The sequence below is a fragment of the Ornithorhynchus anatinus genome, chromosome 6, assembly GCF_004115215.2.
Source record: "Ornithorhynchus anatinus isolate Pmale09 chromosome 6, mOrnAna1.pri.v4, whole genome shotgun sequence".
NCBI lineage: Eukaryota > Metazoa > Chordata > Mammalia > Monotremata > Ornithorhynchidae > Ornithorhynchus > Ornithorhynchus anatinus.
The window spans coordinates 44,459,878-44,481,702 of NC_041733.1; the positions used below are offsets into that span (position 1 = coordinate 44,459,878).

Genomic DNA, 21,825 nt, shown 5'->3' on the forward strand with positions numbered 1-21,825 from the left:
GCTCGGCACACAGCGAGCGCTCACTAAATACTGTTGAATGAATAATAACGTCGGTTTAAGCGCTCACTGTGTGCCGAGCACCGTCCTAAGCGCCGGGAGGGATACCAGGTGATCAGGTTGTCCCACTTTGGGTTCACAGTCTTCGTCCCCATTTTACAGATGAGGCGACTGAGGCCCCGAGAAGTGAAGTGACTGGAGTTGACAGGTGGCGGAGCCGGGATTAGAACCCATGACCTCTGACTCCTAAGCCTGTCCTCTTTCCACTGAGCCACGCTGCTGCTTCCCATGACTTTCTGCTTTGCAGGCCCGGGCTCTTTCTACTGCACCGTGCCGCTTCCCTTGACGACCAAACTGTCGCTCTCAACACCACCCTCTCTACTGAACTCGACTCTCTCGCTCTCCGTCCCTTTTCTCGAACTCAGACCTCTAACCCCCAGCCCGGGATCACCCGCACGGGTCTGCCTCTTCGGCTCTCGCTGCCGGCAGAAATCTAAGCATCAGGTCGACTCTGTCCGCTTCAACTTTATCCTTTCATCCATTCATTCAATCGCATTTATTGAGCGCTTACTATGGGCAGGGCACCGTACTGAGCGCTCGGAATGGACAATTCGGCAACAGATAGAGACCATCCCTGCCCAGTGACGGGCTCACAGTCTAATCGACTCTGCCCTCTCCTCTGTCCGGCAAAATTATTTCCCCACCATTACCGACGCCCTCGCCCAACGGCCCTCACCGGATGTTCCAGGCATTTAACTCTCTCCTCGGGCCCCCCGTCCCCCGGCCTCCCCCTTCCCTTGCCACCAACGACCTGGCCGCCTACTTTATGAAGAAAATTAACATTATCGTTCATTCATTCATTTGATAGTATTTATTGAGCGCTTCCTATGTGCAGAGCACTGTACAAAGCTCTTGGAAGGGACAATTCGGCAACAGATAGAGACGATCCCTGCCCACTGACGGGCTCTAATCGGGGGAGACGGTCGGACAAGAGCAATAGCAATAAATAGAAGCGAGGGGACGGACACCTCATTGACAAAATAAATAGGGTAATAAAGATATATACAAATGAGCACAGTGTTGAGGGGAGGGGAAGGGAGAGGGGGAGGAGCAGAGGGAAAGGGGGGAAGAGCTCCCTAAAATCTCCCCTGCCCTGTCTTCAACTCTCCTATCTTTCCCAGCGGTGACTCTGGAGATTTCCTGCCTCCTCTGAAAATCCATCCCTTCCAACTGAACACCCTATCCCGCTCCCTCACATCTCGTCAAAACACTTGCCCCGTCCCTTCTTCTCTCCTTAACAACTGTTCGCTCTGCAGCGGCTTCTTCCCCGCTGCTTTCAGACACGTCCCTACCCTAAAAAACCCTCCCTTGACCCCTCAACCCCATCTCCCCCCAACCGTTCCTCTCCGAACTCCACGAACGAGCCGTCTACGCCCGCCGTCCCCCGTCTCTCCCCACTCCAGTCCGTGCTTCGCTCCGCTGCCTGGATCGATTCGCCGCAGAAACGTTCAGGACGTGACTCTTCGCTCCTCGGAAAACTTCGGCGGGTTGCATTTCCACCTCCGCGTGAACAGAAACGGGGCCGGGCCGGGGGGACAGGCGAGAACGGGGGAGAGCGGACTCTGCGGGGTGGGTTGGAGGAGAGAAGGGAGGTGAAGTAGGAGGGGGCGAGGGGATGGACAGATTTGAAGACGAGAGTGAGGAGGTGATATTAATGTCGCGGCCGCTCAGGTAAGCTGGTTGCCGGCAGGGAATGTGTCTATTTTGTACCACACTCTCCCAAGCGCTTAGTACAGTGCTCTGCCCACAGTAAGTCTTCAATAAATGAGGCTGACCGGCTGAATGAATGAGCTGACGGCCTAGCGAAGGAAGGATAGGGTGGCGTTCCGATCAGGTGCGAAGGGATGCGCGGGTGGAGGGGTGGGTTTTGCGAGAAGGCAGGAGATCGCCTCTTGGGAAAGACGGGAGAGTCGAAGAAGGCTCAGGGGGCCTGGAGAGGAGCAGGGCAGGTTTTCAATTTTAGCAATAAAACACGGGGCCATCAGGGATGGGGGCGTTGGAGGGCGGGGGGTACGAGAGGGAAGCTAAGAATCTGGAACAGCGGGCGTGGGCGGGAGAGTCAATAAATAATAATAAATAATGGCATTTGTCAAGCGCTTACTATGTGCCACGAGCGCCGGGGAGGATGCAAGGTGATCAGGTGGGCCCACGTGGGGCTCCCGGTCTTCATCCCCATTTAACAGATGAGGGAGCCGAGGCCCAGAGAAGTGAAGTGATCTGTCCAAGGTCACACTGCTGCCAAGGGGCCGAGCCGGGATTCGAACCCATGATCTCCGACTCCCCAGCCCGGGCTCTTTCCGCTGAGCCACGCCGCTTCTCTTAGTCGATAGAATGTGGTCCCGGGAGTCAGAAGGACCTGGGTTGTAATCCCGGTGCCGCTGCATGGCTGCCGTGTGACCTTGGGAGAGTCACTTAACCGCTCTGGGCCTCGGTCTCCTGATCCGTAAAATGGGAATTACGAGTGCGAGCCCCATGAGAGTAATGACGGTATTTGTTAAGCGCTTACTAAACAGAAGCAGCGGGGCTCGGGAGTCCGAGGTCATGGGTTCGAATTCCGGCTCCGTCACTTGGCAGCTGTGTGACTGTGGGCGGGTCACTGCAATTCTCTGTGTCTCAGTGACCTCATCTGGAAAGTGGGGATTAAGGCCGTGAGCCTCACGTGGGACAACCTGATGTCCCTGTATCTCCCCCGGCGCTTAGAACAGTGCTCCGCACAGAGTAAACGCTCAACAGATACCAACGTTATTATTATCACCAAGCGCTGTTCTAAGCACGGGGGGAGGATCGGGTCAGATACAGTCCCTGTCCCACATGGGGCTCACAGGCTTAATCATAACGATAGTATTTGTTAAGCCCTTACTATGTGCCGAGCCCTGTTCTAAGCGCTGGGGGAGATGCAAGGTGATCAGGGCCCACGTGGGGCTCGCAGTCTTAATCCCCATTTTACAGACGAGGGAGGGAAACTGAGGCCCAGAGAAGTGAAGCGACTTACCCAAAGTCACACGGCTGACAAGCGGCGGAGCAGGGATTAGAAACCCATGACCTCTGACTCCCAAGCCCGGGCTCTTTCCACTGAGCCGCGCTGCTTCTTAATCCCCATTTGATAATAATAACAATGATAACTGCGGTATTTGTTAAGCGCTTACTACGGGCGGAGCGCTGTTCTAAGCGCTGGGGGAGATACGGGGTCATCAGGTTGTCCCACGTGGGGCTCCCTGTCTCCATCCCCATTTTCCAGATGAGGTCACTGAGGCCCAGAGAACAATAATAATAATAATAATAATAATAACAACAACAGTAATGTTGGTGTTTGTTAAGCGCTTACTATGTGCAGAGCACCGTTCAAAGCGCTGGGGGAGATACAGGGTCATCGGGTTGCCCCATGTGAGGCTCCCAGTCTCCATCCCCATTTTCCAGAGGAGGTCACTGAGGCCCAGAGAAGTCAAGTGACTGGCCCACGGTCACCCAGGCGGGATTTGAACCCACCACCTCTGGCTCCCCAGCCCGGGCTCTTTCCCCTGGATCCTGCAGAGTTAGTGCTTAGCAAACACCAACATCATCATCGTTATTGTTATCAATAGGGAAGCAGTGTGTCTCAGTGGCAAGAGCCCGGGCTGGGGAGTCAGAGGTCATGGGTTCGAATCCCGGCTCCGCCACTTATCAGCTGTGTCACCGGGGGCCAGTCACTTCACTTCTCTGGGCCTCGGTTCCCTCTTCTGTAAAATGGGGATGAAGACTGGGAGCCCCACGCGGGACCACCCGATGACCCCGTATCTCCCCCAGCGCTTAGAACAGCGCTCGGCACATAGTAAGCGCTTAACAAACACCAATATCATTATTATCATTAGAGAAGCAGCGTGTCTCAGTGGCAAGACCCGGGCTGGGGAGTCAGAGGTCACGGGTTCGAATCCCGGCTCCGCCTCGTGTCTGCTGTGTGACCTTGAGCCAGTCCCTTGACTCCTCTGGGCCTCAGCGACCTCATCTGTCAAATGGGGATGAAGACGGTGAGCCTCACGGGGGACCACCCGATGGCCCCGTATCTCCCCCAGCGCTTAGAGCGGTGCTCTGCACGGGCTGGGCGCTTAACAAATCGCGACGTCATGCTCCTCCTCCCTCCCGGGGGGCGGAACCAAAGTCCGCGTCCTCGGGGCTCCGGCGGAGCCGATTTCCCGGCGCGCCCGGGCCCCGGCCGCGCACGTGCGGGCGCCCGCTGGCCTCCCATTGGCCGTCCGGGCGGGAGGGGCCGGCTCCGGCGGCGGGCGAGCGCTCCCATTGGCCGGCGGCGGCGCGGCGCGCGGAGGCGGCGCGCGGGGCGGCGCGCGCGCGCGCGCCTGCGTGTCCCGTTGGGGCCATGGGGCGGCGGCGGCGGCGATGGCGCTGGGCCCAGGAGCGCGCGCTGTTGGGCTGCTGCAGCGTGGTGGCCTGGCTCAGCAAGGCCGAGTGGGACCAGGTCATGGTCTACCTCTTCTGCCCCGACCCCAACCTGCAGCAGTACGCGCTGCACCGCGTCTCCGCCTGGAAGAGCAGGTCGGGGCGGGGGGCGGGGGGCGAGGGGAGGGGAGGGGAGGGGAGGCCCCCGGGGGGAGGAGGGAACCCCCAGGGCGACGGGGGGGGTGGGAGTAGGGGGCAGGGCGGGAGGCCCCCCGAGCCCTGGAGGAAGGAGGGACCCCGAGGGGGTCGGGCCCATCGTTGCCTCGGGGGCGGGAGGGGGGGCCGAGGGCGCAGGGCAGGAGGTCCCCTGAGCCCTGGAGGAAAGAGGGAGGCGGGCCAGCGGATGCTCGGGGGTCAGGGGTGGGCGCAGGGTGCGGGGTGAGATGCCCCCTGAACGCTGGCGGAGGCGGGGACCCGGAGGGGGTCGTGCCGACGGCTGCCCCGGGGTCAGGGGTGGGGGTAGGGCACGAGGTGAGACGCCCTGAGCGTTGCAGAAAGGAGGGACCCGGAGGGAGTCGGGCCAACGGATGCTCTGGGGTCGGGGGGGGGGGGGGGGCCCCTGAGCGTCGGAGGAAGGAGGGACCCCCCCGAGGGAATCGGGCCCACCGTTGCCCCGGGGTCAGGGGTCAGGGGTCAGGGGGGGCCCGAGGGCGCGGGGCAGGAGGCCCCCGAGCACCGGAGGAGGCGGGGGCCCGGAGGGAGTCGCGCCCAGGGACCCAACCTACTCCCGCCTTGGCCCCGGCGCACCCTGCCGGCCCCCCCCCCCCCGACCCCGAGTCTGCGGCGAACCCCGCGTTTCCCGTCCCTTCCGCCAGATCCAGCAACAACCTCCCCCTGGCCGTGGCCTGCACCGCCGACCTGGTTCTCTGCACCATCCTCGACGTGACCGGAGACCTGGGCCCCGACGCGCTCCTCTACCTCTACGGGATGGCCCTGGTCAGGTGAGGCCCGCGGGCCCCGGCCGGCGGCCCGCTAGCTCGGCGGGCCGGTGGGTGCCGGGGGAGGGGGGGGAGACCGTCGGAGGAGAAGACACGGCCCCCGCCCTTAAGGTGCCGCCAGTCAGACGGGGAAGACCCCTCCACCCTCCCCGACCCACCCACACGCTGTTCTAGACGCTAGAGGAGGGAGTCGGAGTCACGATTCCCGTCCTCAGAGAGACCGCCAGTCCGACGGGCGAGTCGCAGTCGCACTCTACTGAGAGATGGAGGAGGACGCACACACCCAGAGAAAACATAAGGGACGAGAGAGTCGGGTAGCCCCCACGCGAGCCGCCCAGACAGCTCCCTCTGCTCCTCCTCCCCTTCCCGTCGCCCCGTCTCCCTCCCTCTGCTCTACCCCCTTCCCTGCCCCGCGGCACTGGCGTATATTTGTTGGTCTGTTTACGTTATTAACGGTGGGTACGTATCTACAATTCTCTTTATTTCGACGCCTGTCCACCCGTTCTGTTTCGTTGTCCGTCTCCCCCTTCTAGCCCGTGAGCCCGTTGTCGGGTAGGGATCGTCTCTCTCTTATGCCGAATTGTCCTTTCCGGGCGCTGACTACAGTGCTGTGCACGCAGGAGGCGCTCAGTGAATACGACTGAATGCCGAATGAATGAGCCAGAGGGCGGCCGGAGTACGGGGCCGCGCGCGACCGACCGGTCTGGCGTGAGAGACCCCGGCCCTCCCCGACTCCAGTGGGAGAGACCTCGGAGCGGCAGGCCGTGTGAGCGGGTGGCCGGGTCCGAGGACGACAGCGAGCTGGATCGGTCCTGCGCCCCCCCCCCCCCCCCCCGCCCGCCCCGCCCCCGCCTACTAGCCGTCCGCTTCCTCTTCCCCAGGTTCATCAATCTGATCACCGAGAGGAAGAAGACGTACTGCCCTGCTTCCCTGAGACAGCTGGCCTCCGAGGTGCGGGAGCCGGGCGGAGAGGGGTGGCCCCCGGATTCTTCCCCCGACGCCGGCTGGACGGGCCGCGCTGGGGTTGCCCCAGATCTCCTCCGTGCCGGAAAGGGGGAGGGCTAGGGCAGGGTGGGGAAGACGAGGAACAGATTCTCAATAGGCCTCCCCGGGAGCAGCCTCTCCCCGCGGACTGCCTCCCACCTTTACCGGGCGAGGCTGGGCCAGGTGGGGTCCCGGGGGGCGTTGGGCGGCTACCGGCGGAGACCGGGAGGTCTTCTGCCCCGAGACCCTTCCCTCCCTCTTCCCTGCCCCCATCCCAGTTGAACATTCCGGATTGGATCGTCAGTCTCCGCCACGACCTGACCCACGGGAAGCTGCCCCAGCTGAGCACCTGTCGCAAAGGTAATGCGTCCCCCCGTACTGAGGGACTCGGCGGGGAGAACGGCGCGTGTCGGGGCGATCCGGGGGCCCCCGGAGGCCTGATGCCTCCGCGTCCCCCTCCGAAGTAGTCCCCGGCAGCCTGGGCCAGGGAGGGCCCCCCACCCCCCGGTCTGCCCCCTGCCCTTCCTTCGCTCCGCGGCCTCCTTCCCTCTCCCAGTTTCGAAGGTTTCGTCGGGCCTGCTTCTGTCCGAGCGGCCTCTCTGGGGTCCACCCCACGGCCGGCCCTCCCCATCACCCTCCCGGCTGCTCCGCGGCCTCCTTCCCCCGCCCAGCTACGGGGGCTTCGCCAGGTCCGCTTCTTTTGGGACAGCCCCTCCGCCCCGGTCAGAAGCGGGAGCGTCGTCTTCCGCACGCACGCATACGTCCGCTTTCTGTAGGGCACGGTAGTGAGGGGTGGGAATTAGACGTGGTCTTCCCTCCCCTTCAGACCGTGATGATCCTGAATCTCAACCCCAGCACAGACAGGGCTTGGCCCATAGTGCCCACTCAGCTACTAATCAGTTGTATTCATTGAGTGTTTACTGTGAGCAGAGTACACAGATACATTATATATGTGTATTTTTTTAAGTGTCTTTGTAAGTGTGTATATGTGTGTGTGTGTGTATATGTGTATGTGTATATATATAAATGTATACATTTAAAAGTTTAGGTATAAGTGTTTGTGTGTATGCTTAACCCACGTCATAGTTCATACCGTAGTTCCCCGTATCGTTATTATTAGTTCCTCTCGTCGTTATTCCCAACCGCTTAGTACAGTGCTCTGCACACAGTAAGCGCTCAACAAATACGATCGAATGAATGAGTTACTGTCGTTACGGCCCCTGGCCCTCGAGAGGCTGGCAATCTAAGGATAAAGGCGGGGAGGACAGACTGGAGTCCAGCACTTAGGGGGGATGAAACAGAATGTGACCCCGTCATGGGGCCCGTTACGGGGCAGGGACGGTCTCTATCTGTTGCCGAATTGTCCATTCCAAGCGCTCAGCCCAGTGCTCTGCACATAGTAAGTGCTCAATGAATACTATTGAATGAATAAAACGACACCAAGGATAAGAACAAACAGAGCAGTGAGCCCCGGCTAGAGGAACAGGGTTTCGGGCTCCTCCCAGCTCAGTGGCCACCGTGTTTGCCTCCGCCGCCATCCCGGCGTTCTCGATTTAGCGGCGACCCCGCGCTGTGGCTGGGAGCCAGGCTCCCCGTACCCTGACGGTCCCTGCCTTCATCCCGGGGAGGGAGGTCCGGCCCGGACGGCCTCGGCCTTGGCTGCGGGGAGCTGGGGACGGACAGTTCCAGCCTTCGTGGCGTCTGGGGGTTCCGGGCGATCGGGGCGGCGGGGGGAGGTCTGGCCCGAACAGTCGCTGCCTTCACCGTGGGACGCCGGGGAGCCGGGGCACCGGAGGGTGAGTCCTGACCCAGCTCTCCCCAGGCAGCAAAGCTGCCCTGGACTGGCTGCGGCGAACCTATTGGTGTCGCCAGCTGGGGAACAACCTCGTGGAGTCCTGGGACTCGGAGCTGGACGAGAAGGTGGCGGCGGCAGCGGCGGCGGCAGAGGATGACGACAACGAAGAGGAGGAGGACGTCGACGACGAGGAGGAGGATAGCGGGGCCGACCTCTCGACCGGCAACCAGCAGAGCCCTCCGTCGGCAAAAGAACTGAGACACAAGGAGCTGTACGGTGAGCCGAGTGGCGCGGCGGGAGGGAGGGTCTGTGGAGCGGGGGCCGGGCCCCGAGGGCTTGGGGGTCCACCGGGAGCGTCCGGCTCGGGCGAGGTGGCTGACTGGGTGGCGCAGCTGGAGCCGGGGCCCCGTTCTCGGCGCCAGGCAGGGCCGATCCCGACCGCTGTGGTGTGGGCCTGAGCCTGGGCCGCCCCCTCCGGAGTTATGCCCCGTGATCCTCGGTCCTCGCCTCGGGGGGGGGGGGGGGCGGGTCAGCGGAGTTGGCACGTGCGCATACGGCGGACACGCGCTCCTTGTGTCTGTTCAGTAGCTCCTCTGTCCGTGTGCAGCCAACACCGCGAAGGGTGGAGGCCTGAGCTCCACCAAGGCCCAAAAGGTCTGAGCTGGGGGCGGCGCCTGCCTGCGCGCCCAAAGCCAGGGGCGGTGGTCCAGCCCGAGGCCCCGGGGACTTCAGTAGTATTTATTAAGCGCTTACGATTTGCGGAGCACTGTACTAAGCCCTTGGAACGTACAGTCCGGCGACAGACCATCCCTGCCCCGTGACGGGCTCCCAGTCTAAACGGACCTCTCAAGCCCCGTGCTTCCTCCTTCCTCAGCTGGGGAAGGCTAGTGTTGGGTCCCTGCCGGCTAGCCAGAGAGTGCCCCCTGCCCCCCTCCGGGGGCCCTCGGGGGCCAGGTGCGTGGTCGGGGGTAGCCCCACGCCGCAGGGCCCGGGAGCCACCGGCGCATTTGTGTTGGCAGAGAAAGTCCGCGATATCCTGGTGTCCTACGAGGAGCAGCTCTATGGGGTGAGTGTTCTCGGGGCCGGGGCCCGGGGAGGTCCCCGGGGAGGTCATCGAGCCTCTTCCGGGCCGACCGCCATCCCACCCCGCCGGTCAGCCGGGTTTGGGCCGGTTTGGATCGGGGGCCAGGGTCCGCCACTCGGTGCCTTGCGGCCTGCCGTGCCCGGGCCCGTCGTCCCGGCGGCGTGTACGCCCGCCCGCCCGCCCACGGAGGCCCGGGCGGGTGGGCCGGGAACAGGTTCGCGGCCCGGCTGGGCCCCTTGGACCCCACAGCCTTCCAGACCACCTTCCTTTCTGTCCCGGGGAGCGGAGTTTTCTCACGCCCCTCCCAGGTGGCTTCCCGGACTTCCTCGCCTGACTTCTTCGCTACCTCGTCTGGTTTTATTCATCGCCTTGCCCGTTCTCTTAGTGGCCCCACGGGAGCCGGACCGAGCCCCGCCTCGTCTCTGATGCCAAGACTAGCTCCCAGCAGCCGCCCTCCTCAAATCCCCTCGGCCTCCATTTCCCTCTTTTTGTAGTAGGGAGATAGGTCTCCCCAGGCGATGGGAATCGGGGGGGAGGACCATCCCCGGGGGGCCGGGGAAACGGGTGTCCGTCTGGTCACCGAGGCGACCCCGCTCCCTCTTACCCGTGGCAGAAGCTGAGGGAGAATCGGAAGCGTTTCAAGGACATCCGGGCGAGGTACACCCTGTCCGAGAAGGTGAAGTGGATCGTGGTCCAGTTGAAGAACGTGGTCCAGGAGAACAGGTGAGGCCGGGGGTGCCCGGACCTAGGAGCCACTCGGCGTCGGCCACCGATCCTGCCTGGGGCGAGCCGAGAAGTCGCAGCCGGAGGAGATCGGCCGGGGTCGGAGGGTGTGCCCCGGTTAGGAGGGACAGAGAACGAATCCGTACGCGATAGATCACCGCACGCCGACCGAGGGAGTGAAAGCTGGGGGGAGGGTGGGGGACGGCATCCCGGAGGAATTTCGGGGGCCGAGGGGGAACGCTTCTGGAAGCCCGGGGCTGAGAGGTCCTTTGGGGACTCCGGCCCCCTTCCCGCTGGAGCTCCTGGGAGCGACCGGCAAGGGGTGTCGTAAGACACCCGCCCCGAGGCCCGAAAGCCGCCACCGTGCCGGTCCGTAGCCATCCCTTCTGGCGGGGAGGGGGCTGGGCCCCTCAGCTCCGGGCCGATCGTGCCCCCTGCCCTGTGCCGGCCCTTCCGCAGGGGCGTGGTGCTGGATGCCCTGCTGGACGAGGGATTCCTCATTCCCACCAAGGAGCAGCTGGCGGCGCTGCGGATCCCGAAGAAAGGTGGGGCCGAGGGGGGGCGGCGGGGGCGGGAGGGGGCCGGGCCCCTCCTTCCACGGCCTGTCCGAGGGGCTGCGGGGGGCGGGCCCCGGGCCGGTCAGGGCGGGCCCCGCCGCGGCGCCGAGTCTCTCGGGCCCGTCGGCGCCGGCCACCCCGGGCCCCCCCGAGCCGGCGTCGCCCACCGCGCCCTCCGGCCCCGCAGACTCCGCGGACCTGGAACGCCTGCTGCTGCTGCCCCGGCCCGTCTCCCACTTCTGGCAGCCGCTCCTGAGCCAGTTGGACTCCTCCCAGCACTTCACCCAGGCCCTGCTGGAGCGCATGCTGACCACCCTGCCCCACTGCGCCAACGAGCCCCCCGGCCTCCGCCCCTCCTACCTGCTGGGCTGGATCGCCGAGCTGCTGGTGGCCCACACCAAGTCCCGTGAGTGCCGGGGAGGGGCTCGGGGCGTGGGGGGACCCTTCCGGGTTCCCGGCGGGGTTGGGGGTCGAGGCCCCAGTGCCGGACCCCTTCCGACTCGGAACCCGCCCCGGTCCCGAGCCCTTCCCGTCTCCTTCCGGCTCTGACCCGGCCCCGGCTCCCCTCCGGGCCCGTCTGGGTCTGTGCAGCCAGCCAGCGGGCGCCTCCCCAAAGCCGGCGGGGTTTGGGGCAAGAGGGAGGCTCCGAACTGCGGGCAGAGACGGGGAGTTCCCCACCCCAAACCCCCGCTGGCGCCGGGTCTCCCCAGGGCAGACCGCCCGGCACCTCACCTCCGCCCAGTGGGACGTGCGGAAGTCGTGGATGATGCTGGGCCCCATCACTCCCCTGCAGTGGCCTCAGCTGGTCCAGACCTGCCTGGCCGCTCCCTGCTGGGCCAGCCCCCACCTGCTGCAGCTGTAAGATGGACCCCCTGCCCGGACGGGGGGTGGGGAGGGCGGGCCTGGGTCACACTGTGCACCCCCCCCCCCCCCATGAACGGGGCCCGATCCGGATCCCCTCACATCCACTTGACCCCACTCGGAGGGTGGGTTCAGGCGAGGACCCTCCGGACCCTCCCCACCCACAACACACACACACACCCCCTCCTCCCACCTCCGGTCGGGTCGGCCGGGGCCAAGGGGACGGAGCCCCCCCTCGGCCCACCTTTGGGCCCTGCTGCCCCCCTGCTCTTCCCACCTAGAATTCTGAAGGCCTCGGAGCAGCCCCTGCCCCTGACCACCCAGGAGAAGCTGCTGCACCTCTGTACCGTGTACACCCAGGGGGGGTCCTCCCTGCCCGGCTCCGACACCGGGCCCGCCTCCTCCGGACAGCCCATCTACACCCTGGAGAGCCTGCGGGGCCAGGCCTGGGGCCGGGGGCCCGAGGGCCAGGGGCGGGAGCCTGGCAAGGAGGATGAGGACGAGGATGAGGACGAGGAAAAGGAGGAGGAAGAGGAGGAGGAAGAGGAGGAGGAAGAGATGGAGCTGGAGGGCGCAGAAAGGGAGGAGGAGGAGGACGACGACAGCGGGACGGAGCGGGCGGCCACCCTGGACCTGGCAAACGTGCCGCCCGCGCCTCTGGCCGTACCCAAGAACCCTGAGGCGCTGGCAGAGAAGCAGGCGGTGCTGCAGGGGTCTGCCTGGCAGCTCAGTGCAGGTGAGGCAGCCTCCCCCACCTCAGGGACTTCTCCACTCTGGGGGCTAGTGTCCGGGGAGACTGAGGCTCAGAGGTGGCCAGGCCGCGAAGCCCGGGTTAGGCCCTCTGGCCCGATTGTCCCGGGGTGGAGGAGGAGCACCGGGAAAGCCCCCGACCCGCCTGCCCCAGCGTGGGTGCCCCCTGGCCCGACGGGACTCCACCCCCTCCCCCAAATAGAGGCGAATATGGCAGGGCGGGCTTAGCCAGGGGCCTGACCCCGACCTGGGCCCCGCAGATGACGTGCAGTGGGGCCTGTACCCTCTGGGGAGGCTCCCGGGCCAGACGGAGGACCCCGGCTACCTGCTGCTGGGCAGCTACACGGTCCTGGACCAGCCGGCCACAGAAGGGCGGCCGAGTCCCACATCTTCCGGGAATTGGTGAGTACCCTCTCCTGTGCCGGCTCTGTTCATTTCTTTTCCAAGTCCCCCTTCTCCCCTCCCGGGAGCCCAAGAACCAGCCCGAGCCGCTCCTCCCGGGGTCTCCCATCTGGATTCCACCTCGGGTCCCTTCGCGAGTCGTCCGCCACCGGCCGGCCCCCGGCCAAGGAGACCCCCTCCCTGCCCCTTCCCCCTGGGGGCCGGGGCGGGCCGGGGCCAGAGTGGGGGCGGGCCTTGCCCTGGCTTGGAACAGCTGGACCGCTGGGAGAACCCCCTCGCCCCGCGTGCAGGCCCCCCTCCCGGCTTCAGGTCTTGGATGGGAGCACAGGAACGCACGGGAAGCCGGGACGTGACCCTCAGCTCAGGGCTTTCCGTATCCGCACCGCTCCGGGAGAGGCCGGCGGAGCGGCGATGCTTCCCTGGCTCCTCTGCCCCCACCCCGCCCCTGCCGCCCGGACCCCTGACCAGTGGAGCTCGTGGACAGGCGGGAGCGCGGTCACGATTAGATTGGGTGCGCTCCTGGACTTGAGGGGTGGCACAGTCCCCCTCCCGGCCCCGAGCCTGTTTGCCCGCTGCAAATCAGCGCTGGGGGAGCCAGGGTGACCCTCTCCCCCGACCCGTGGCTCCCGGAGGGGTCTCCGGGCTGTGGTCAAAGTTCCCTCACAGGCCTCGAGGAGAAGACACCATCTGGGTGGGGCTTCCCCATCCCGGGCCCTGGATCCCACCGGTGGGGCCACCTCTCTTTCTTCCCGGCCCCCCGGGAAGCGACCCGTCTGGGCTGCGTGCCAGCTGGCCGTCAGGGCCCGTGCCCGACTGCTAGTGGAACGGAGGTGGGAGCTCCTCGCCGCTCCCTCCTTCGGCTTGGGGAGTGCCGTCCCACCCCCGTGGTCTCGGCCCCAAGAGGGGGCCGGGTCAGATGGGTCCGGCCGCTGGCTTCTCCGGTCCCCAGCCCCCACGAGGCTAGCTGGGAAAGCGGGTGGGCCCCGGGAGCAACCCCGCTGGGGAGCCGGGGGCCGGGGCTCCGGGGGGACGCGTGCGGTCCTCGGCCGGCGGCCGAACCGAGCTTCCGGGGGCAAGTTGGCACCCGACCCCGGCTGACCCGCCGTGTCTCTGCTCTCCCAGCTGCCCGGACCTCCTCGACTCCGGCGGCGAGGGGCTGCTGTGGACGCAGGGGGAGCTGAACCGCCTGAAAACCGGCCTCCAGCTCTTCTGACTCCACGTTCCCTCGTCGCCCGGCCCGGGCCGAGGGTCGTGAGTCGCGGACGGGGAGCCGGGGGATCCTAACCCTTCCTGCGGGGGCTCCCGCTCCAAACATTTGTAACTGCCTTCGGAGGAAAATAAAGCGAGGACGGGGGCTCCCGTCTGTACCCAGCCTCTGTCGAGACACCTCGGCGGGGGGCCGGCGCTTCTCCCCGGCCAGCGGTGGGGAGCCGCACACGGGGCAGGGGCTGTCACCAGAACCTCTGCCCCAGAAAGCCCAGGTTCTTGCCCCACGACTGGGGAGACGGGACCGGAGCCAGGCCCGGGCCCGCTTAGTTGCGTGGCGAGCGGTGAGGGGTCTGGGGGAGAGACGCGGGTCGTAGCCAGGAGTCTCGGCCGCCACCGGGGCGGTGGTTGGCCGGGGGCGGCTGGCTGGGTTGGGTTAAGTTGAAGCGGCACCTGCTGTGCTGGCCTTGCTCTTAACCCCCCTCCGCCCCCCCATTCAAGTTTCGTTTCCAACCTAGTCGGTGGCACTGGGCGGGAGGGTGGGGCCCGGGACCCCAGGCAGGGGGCCGGCAGGGGATGGGGTGGCTGGTCATTCCGTTTCCGAGGCGAGCGAGGATAAGAGGTGGGAAGAGTTTTCCTTTTCCCTGCATGGGTCCAGGTTGGCCCGCCCCCATCTCTACCCCCACCTCAGCTGCTCCGCGTCGTGCGTGGTGGGGACAGAGAGGACTGGCCCCAGGCCCGTGGGTCTGGGACTGGGCCTGGCCACGGGGGAGCCGAACGGGAAGCCGCCGCACCCCCTGCCGCCCACAGTTCCAGGAAGTGGCCGTTGACCCCCCGCTCCTCTTAGGGCCCCGGAGGGGATGGCGCGAGTTCCACCACGCTTAGGACTGGTGGGCCCCTTGACCCTCCGACCCGCAGGGCCCAGGAGCGTGCGGCTGGACCTCTGCCCAACTTCAGCCTCCGGTAATCAACTGTATTCGTTCAGCGCTTAGCCGAGTGCAGAGCACTTTAAGGAGCACTTGGGAGAATACAATTTGACGACGTGACCGTCGGTAAACACGTTCCCTGCCCGCGATGAGTTTACAGTCTAGAGGGAGAGATGGGCATATAAGTAACTTAGGGATAGGTACGGAACTGAGGTGGGGCTGACAGACGGTGAATAAAAGGGGTAAATCGGGGTCACACAACGGAGTGGGAGGAGAGGGAATGAGGAATCAAGCCACCCAAAGAAGACCTCTTGGAAAAGACATACGCAGGTTTTGAAGGTGGGGAGAGCGAACGTCGTAATGGCGGTACTTGGTAAGCGCTTATTGGGTGCCAAGCACTGAACTGAGCGCTGGGGCGGATACAACCCCCGTCGCTCGTGGGGCTCACAGTAGATGGGAAGAGGGAAGCTATTCCAGGCCAGAGGCAGGATGAGGGCAAGAGGCCGGTGGTGAGGGAGACGAGATTGAGGTACGGTGAGAAGGTTGGCATTAGAGGAGCGAAGCAGGTGGGCTACGTTGTGATAGAAGAGCAGGGAGGTACGAGGGGGCAAGTTGATTGAGGGCCCTAAAGCCGATGGTAAGGAGTTTTGGTTTGATGTGGAGGTGGGTGGACAACCACTGGAGGTTCGGGAGGAGTGGGGAAGCCTGGGCCGACGGAACAATTTGGTAGAAAAATGATCCGGTCAGCAGAGTGAAATAAGGACTGGGGTGGGACGAGGCGGGGGGCAGAGACGGCAGCAAGGTGGGATAGGATGAGTCCTTGGCTTAACGTGGTAGTCGGGATGGAGAGGACAGGGCTTCGAGCGACGTGAAGGTTGAAATGAAGGTTGAACGAGAGAGATGAGTCAGATAACATCACGGTTCGGGGTCTGAGACAGGGAGGATGGTGGTGCTGTCTACAGCGCTCGAAAAGTCAGAGGGTTTGGGTGGGAAGGTGAGTTCTCTTTTGAACGTGTTGTTTGAGGTGCTGCTGGGGGACGTCCTGAAGGCAGGAGGAAACTTCACACTGCGGAGGAGAGACCGGGGTTGGAAATGATAATGGCGGTATTTGTTAAGCACTTACCATGAGCAGAGCACTGTTCTAAGTGCTGGGGTAGATACAGGGTCATCAGGTTGTCCCACGTGAGGCTCACAGTCTTCATCCCCATTTTCCAGATGAGGTAACCGAGGCCCAGAGAAGTGAAGAGACCTGCCCACAGTCACACAGCAGACAGGTGGCAGAGCCGGGATGCGAACCCATGACCTCTGACTCCCCAGCCCGGGCTCTTTCCACTGAGGCCCGCTGCTTCTCATAAGGTGCCCAGGGCCCGTCCGGCTCGGGGATGTTTTTGACCGAGGCCAGGATGCTTGGAGGACCTCTGGCATCCATCCATCTGCGTAGTTAGCGGTGGAAAATGGAATACCCGGCCCCGTTCCCTCTCCCCGACTCCCTCCAGTGCCCCGGCACGGACGATCGCCTGGCCTCTCCAACCCCGATCCTCCCGGCGCCGCGGACGCCTGTCCACCGATCCATCTAAATCCCTCCACCGCAGTCTTCGCCGCGTAGCGGCCCGTGGAGCCGATCGGGTGTGGTGACAAGCCACCCTCCGCCCGCGAGAGACTCCAATGACCCTCGGGGGCTGGGATCTGTCAGTTCCCCCCACGCCGGTCGTCCGACGGCCATAGAGACGTTCATCCGTCGTGTCAACGGAGCGGGTGACACAGCACCTGAACCCACCCTACGCCCAGGCTCGAACCCGGGCCTACGGCTGCTGTGAGCATTGTCCGCTCTCTCCCCCACCCCCGACAGGCCCGTGAGAGGGTAGAATGATTTTGGTCACCTGCCTCCCTGGTGTCCCCCGAGCAGGCATAGTACGTTCCCGTGGTAACATCCCTGGCCACTCCTGTCACGCAAAACTAGTGGAAAGAGCCTGGGCTTCAGGAGACGGAGGTCATGGGTTCGACTCCCAGCTCTGCCACTAGTCAGCTGTGTGACTGGGCAAGTCACTCAACTTCTCTGGGCCTCAGTTACCGCATCTGTAAAACGGGGATTAACTGTGAGCCTCACGTGGGACAACCTGATTACCCTGTATCTACCCCAGCGCTTAGAACAGTGCTCTGCACATAGTAAGCGCTTAATAAATACCAACATCATTATTATTATTATTATTGAGCACTTACTATGTGCACAGCACTATGTGCAGAGCATGCTACGCAGAGCTACCGCATGACCTAGTGGATGCAATGGGCCTGAGAGTCAGAAAGACTTGGGTTCTAGTCCCAGCCCTGCGCTCGTCCGCTCTGTGACCTTGGTCAGGTCACTTCTCTCTGCTTCAGCAACCCCATCTGTAAAATGGGGTCAGCTCCGTGTTTCCAACCTGATTACCTTGCATCTACCCCAGCACTCGCTACAGCTCTTGGCGCATAGTAAGCTGAGAAGCACCGTGGCTCAGTGGAAAGAGCATGGGCTTTGGAGTCAGAGGTCATGGGTTCAAATCCAGGCTCGGCCATTTGTCAGCTCTGTGACTTTGGGCAAGTCACTTAACTTCTCGGTGCCTCAGTTACCTCATCTGTAAAATGGGGATTAAGACTGTGACCCCCACGTGGGACAACCTGATTCCCTTGTGTCTACCCCAGCGCTTAGAACAGTGCTCGGCACATAGTAAGCGCTTAACAAATACCAACATTATTGTGGTTATTATTGTCTTGTTTTTGTTCCGTTCCGTTTCGCTCTGCCGTCTGTCTCCCCCGATTAGACGGTGAGCCCGTCATTGGGCGGGGACGGTCTCTATCTGTTGCCGAATTGTCCATTCCAAGCGCTTAGTCCAGTGCTCCGCACATAGTAAGCGCTCAATAAATACTATTGAATGAATGAATAACAAATACCAGAAAATTAAAGGAGTCAAAATAAATCATTTCGATTTTTTTTGGAGAAGCAGCGTGGCTCAGTGGAAAGAGCCCGGGCTTGGGAATCAGAGGTCATGGGTTCAAATTCTGGCTCTGGCACACGTCAGCTGTGTGACTGTGGGCAAGTCACTTCACTTTTCTGTGCCTCAGTTACCTCATCTGGAAAACGGGGATTAACCGTGAGCCTCACGTGGGACAACCCGATGACCCTGTATCTACCCCAGCGCTTAGAACAGTTCTCTGCCCATAGTAAGCGCTTAACAAATACCAACATTATTATTATCATTATCATAGGTCAGCTTACAAGTGCTCAGCTCCACCTGTGGCCCGGTAGGGCTCCTCATCGATTTCCGAGGCTCCCTGCACTTTAGGCAATCCATCGATGGTATTTATTGAGTGCTTACTGCATGCAGGGCACTGTACTGGGTGCTCGGGAGAGTATGCTCCGTCAGAGTTGGTAGACATGTTCCTTGCCCACGGGGAGCGTACAGGCTAGATGGGAGACAGACATCATCATCATTTATAGATGTGAACGATAATAATTACGGAGTTTGTTGGGCACTTACTACGTGCCAGGCACTGGCGTTGATACAGTCAAATCGGGTTGGACCCAGTCCCCGTCCCCCGTGGGGCTCACGGTCTCAATTCCCATTTTTAGATGAGGAAACTGAGGCAAGGAGAAGTTAAAAGTGACCTACCCCGGCGGACGAGGGGCGGAGGCGGGATGAGAACCGCCTGACTCCCCAGCCTATGCTCCCTCCACTACGCGCCGCTTCCCAACCCTGCCCTGGGCGCCCCTCCGTAACCCCAACGGGGTGCTCACCCGCCCTGGATGGGTACAGAAGCGTTCCTCGCTGTCTGGTTCGATTCCTCCCCTCCGCGGTCTCTTTCTCCACTCCCCATGTGGGTCCTCCCGCTGGCTGCGGCGTCTCGACGCCGCCGGGAAGCTGCTCCGCCTCCCCGTCCCCTATCGGGCCCCAGCTAGGGGACGGGTGGAGGAGGATGGCGACGAGGGACGGGAGGGGGAAGGTGTTAACGGACACGTAAGGAAGGGATGGGGACAGGGAGAGGGTGGGATCGGAGAGAAAGAAAAACGGCTGCCCCAGAATCTCTCCCCGGCTCAGCGTCGGAAGCTCGGGGGTTAGCTTGACGGGCAAGCTCGAAGCCACCGCTTTTCTAGGAACGCGAGCCTGAGGAAGTCCTAGCCAAGGGGTGGCACTTGGCCATTTTCCGGGCCCGGGCACAGAGGTGGGGTTGTCCAGGGCACTCCTCTGCTACCGGGCCAGTGGAGGGTCAGGTGCAGGCCAGAGGTTCTGGGAAAAGCATGGAAGAGCAGCCTCCCGGGATCTGCCCCGGGGCTGGAGGGCTAAAGTGGGCCGGTCGGTCAGCTCAGAGACCCGACCGGCCGGCGGTCACCCTTCTAAGCCAGGGCCTGTGCTGAACTCCCCCACTGCCCACCAGGGTGAAGATGCCTCTGGGGGAAAGGGGGCCGGCTGGAAATCCACCGCCCGGGCGGAAGGTCGGGCCAGTCGTTCCCCCACAGTACCGGCTCTCGTTCAACCGTCGTCGCTCCTGCCTTTCTTCGCACCGGGCCCGCGAGCCCCGCGCGGGTCCGGCCACTGACCGGGGTCCCGGTCGGTCCCTTTCCCGGCAGGCGGTGCGGAGGGCTTAGGCGATGCAGAGGGCGACGGCGCCGAAGGCACGCGCGTCTCGGAAGGCTCCCGGCCCCGGCGTTACCTGCCCCTCCAGTGGGAGGCGGGGGGCGTTGGCCGCGGGCCCCTCTTGCCGAGCTCAGCTCGAGCCCCGGGGCCCCAAGGCGGCGGGGCTCCAGATCCCCCCCCGAGACGCGCCCACCGGGTTCCCCTCTGTAAAAACGAGGCGGAGGCGGGGGCTCTCGGGTATAAATACTTTTTATGGTTCAGGCTGGTTTACACAGCGCCATCATCAGCCACACGCAGCGTCTTTCCATCGGGAAAAGAGGTCCAATAAATTAAAACCTTAAGAAGGGGCTCTGAGCTCCTCCGCTGGGAGGCCCCCGGCATGCACCAAGCGGGAAAGCATCGCACACGTTACGGCGGTCACGGACACCATGGACGGGGGTTAGTGGACTTCCATTTCGACTTGGCTGTGTCGGGTGGGGGGCGGGGAGAGCCAAGGGGGCGGGGGGCGTGTGTGTGTGTACGTGCGCAAGGGTGCGAGGGTGCGTGCGTGCGTGTGTGTTTGTCATTGAGACTTACATTATGTTTGGGTTAACCAAAAAACCCAAAGAGGTTTTATAAAATCTTACGACAATTAAACAGTAACGTTTAATTCTACCAATGAAAACCGAACCCCCCCCAAAACGACCTACTCGAGCTCAATAAAATACGACGACCAGGAAGGGCTAAGAGTAGTCAAACGATCGATAGATGCCGAGCTTCCGAAAAGACCACAGTCAGACGTGAGGTATTTACAAAAAGGCGAACTGACTTGGAAGGGGTTCCAGAAATACGCCTGGCTTGGGAGCGGGGGGTCCTGAGGGTTCAGCCGTCCCTCGGGGAGGGGGGAGAGGGATCGTTCTCCGGGGTCGGCCCGTAAACGGAAAGGCGGGCGGGGAGCGCCGGTCGGGGGACGGGTCCGAGTCGGGAGACACCGGGGCCCGCCCCCCAGGCGACTCCTATTCCGGAACGGTCCCCCGCACTCGAATAAACGAAATCTATTTAAACCTCGGGCTCTCAAAAAGAGCGTCTGTACAAAGTCCCACTATTTACAGCTCGAGATGGATAGCGACGGTGGTTCTCAAAATGAGCTCTCTTCCGGGAGAAGAGACCCCGGGGCTACACGGGGCCGGGGGGGATGACGGGTGGCGGCGTCTGGATGGGACCGTGACCGAGGAGACGCGGCCCCGGGTGGAGAATGGATGGCCGCGCCAGCCTCCGGGGACTGTGCTACGGTGAGCGGGGCGGGAGGGCCACACGGTTCTCCACGACCGAAACGCGCGCGAGGGCTGAGGAACCCGCCCCGGGCAGGCCCCGAGGCCCCGGCCTCCTCCGGCCGGAGGGTCACGTCGGGCGGGGGCCGGGGTGGATGCCGGGCTGAGCCGGGAAGAGCGCGCCCCGATCCGGCCAGCGGGCCGGATCCTCCCCCACGGAGAAAGCCGGGGCCCCGCGGCCTCGGGCGGGGGCCCGGACGGCCCGGACGGCCCGGCGGCCCACGAGGTCGGGGACGGAAGCGATTCCTACCCCACGCCACGCTTCTGAAAACCGGCCGCGACCCGAAGCTCCGAGTTCCACCCGCTCCGGGGCCGGCCCCGGGCCCGGGGATCGGAGGGCCCGGGCCCGGTTCCGCCCTCCCTCCCCACCGGAACCGTCGTCTGCCAGGCGGCTGCCGTTCCCGACGCCGTCCGGGACGGAAGGATGCCGAGCGGGATGAGCCTCGGGCCTCCGACCGGACGGGGCCCCCGAGGCCGCCAGGACCGCCCCCCCCCACCAACCTCCCCCGACCCCCGACCAACGCTCGGAGGAGGCTCGTCGACGTGGACTTCCGGAAACCCCCTCGGCGGGGGCAGAGGCGGGACCCTCCGTCGACCTGAGACGAAAGCTGACTTATGCTCCAGAATACACTCTGAAATGTACACACGTAAGCTGTGCGCGGACTAGTCAAAGTGGACGTGAAAAGTCGCCTCTGTCCAGAAACGACAAGTGCCCTTTGGAAATAAATAGCCGCTTCGGTCCCCCCCACCCCCCCAGCCCCCGGGCTAACTCCCCGTGACACACGGTGTCACAGACATCGTGGTGACAACGCAATACTGAAACTAGTCTAGAGATGAGTTTGTACAGGTTTGCTTTATACAATCAAGAAAAAAAGAGATACAATTTGTATCAACAAACAAAAGGTCGTTTCTGGTTATTTGAGGCTTTGCTCCCAGCCGCAGAATCGGACCAGCTGTGCGCGAGAGGGTTTCGATCGGGGTGATGGGGGGGGGGGGGGGGGGGGGTCTGAAAGACAAAAGGTCGGTGAAGAAGAGGCTCGGGGAGGGGCGGGAGCCGGGAGGCTCCGGAGCCGAATCTCTTCACGGCGAATCTACGGCCGACAGGGTCGGCGGGGGCCCGCCGGGCCGGTGCGGGCCCGCGGCTTTAGGGGGCCGAGCCGGGAGGCTGCGGCCCAGGGGTGGGGGCCCCGGCCC

At 63.7% G+C, this 21,825-nt stretch overlaps 1 protein-coding gene across 2 annotated transcripts; it reads left to right on the forward strand.

Moving 5' to 3' along the window:
- The first annotated feature begins 4,384 nt into the window (after positions 1 to 4,384).
- LAS1L (LAS1 like ribosome biogenesis factor) lies at positions 4,385 to 13,954 on the forward strand. Of its 2 annotated transcripts, none has more exons than XM_029067938.2 (13): positions 4,385 to 4,584; positions 5,304 to 5,429; positions 6,308 to 6,377; positions 6,689 to 6,770; positions 8,233 to 8,481; positions 9,225 to 9,271; positions 9,903 to 10,012; positions 10,472 to 10,557; positions 10,757 to 10,975; positions 11,280 to 11,427; positions 11,712 to 12,166; positions 12,441 to 12,582; positions 13,705 to 13,954. In XM_029067938.2, the coding sequence occupies exons 1-13, from the start codon at positions 4,409 to 4,411 to the stop codon at positions 13,793 to 13,795; spliced, it is 2,001 nt and encodes a 666-aa protein (XP_028923771.1). In that variant the 5' UTR covers positions 4,385 to 4,408; the 3' UTR covers positions 13,796 to 13,954. The 2 variants fall into 2 exon arrangements, with proteins under 2 accessions (XP_028923771.1, XP_028923772.1); XM_029067939.2 differs by having other exon boundaries at positions 9,906 to 10,012.
- The last annotated feature ends 7,871 nt before the right edge of the window (positions 13,955 to 21,825 follow it).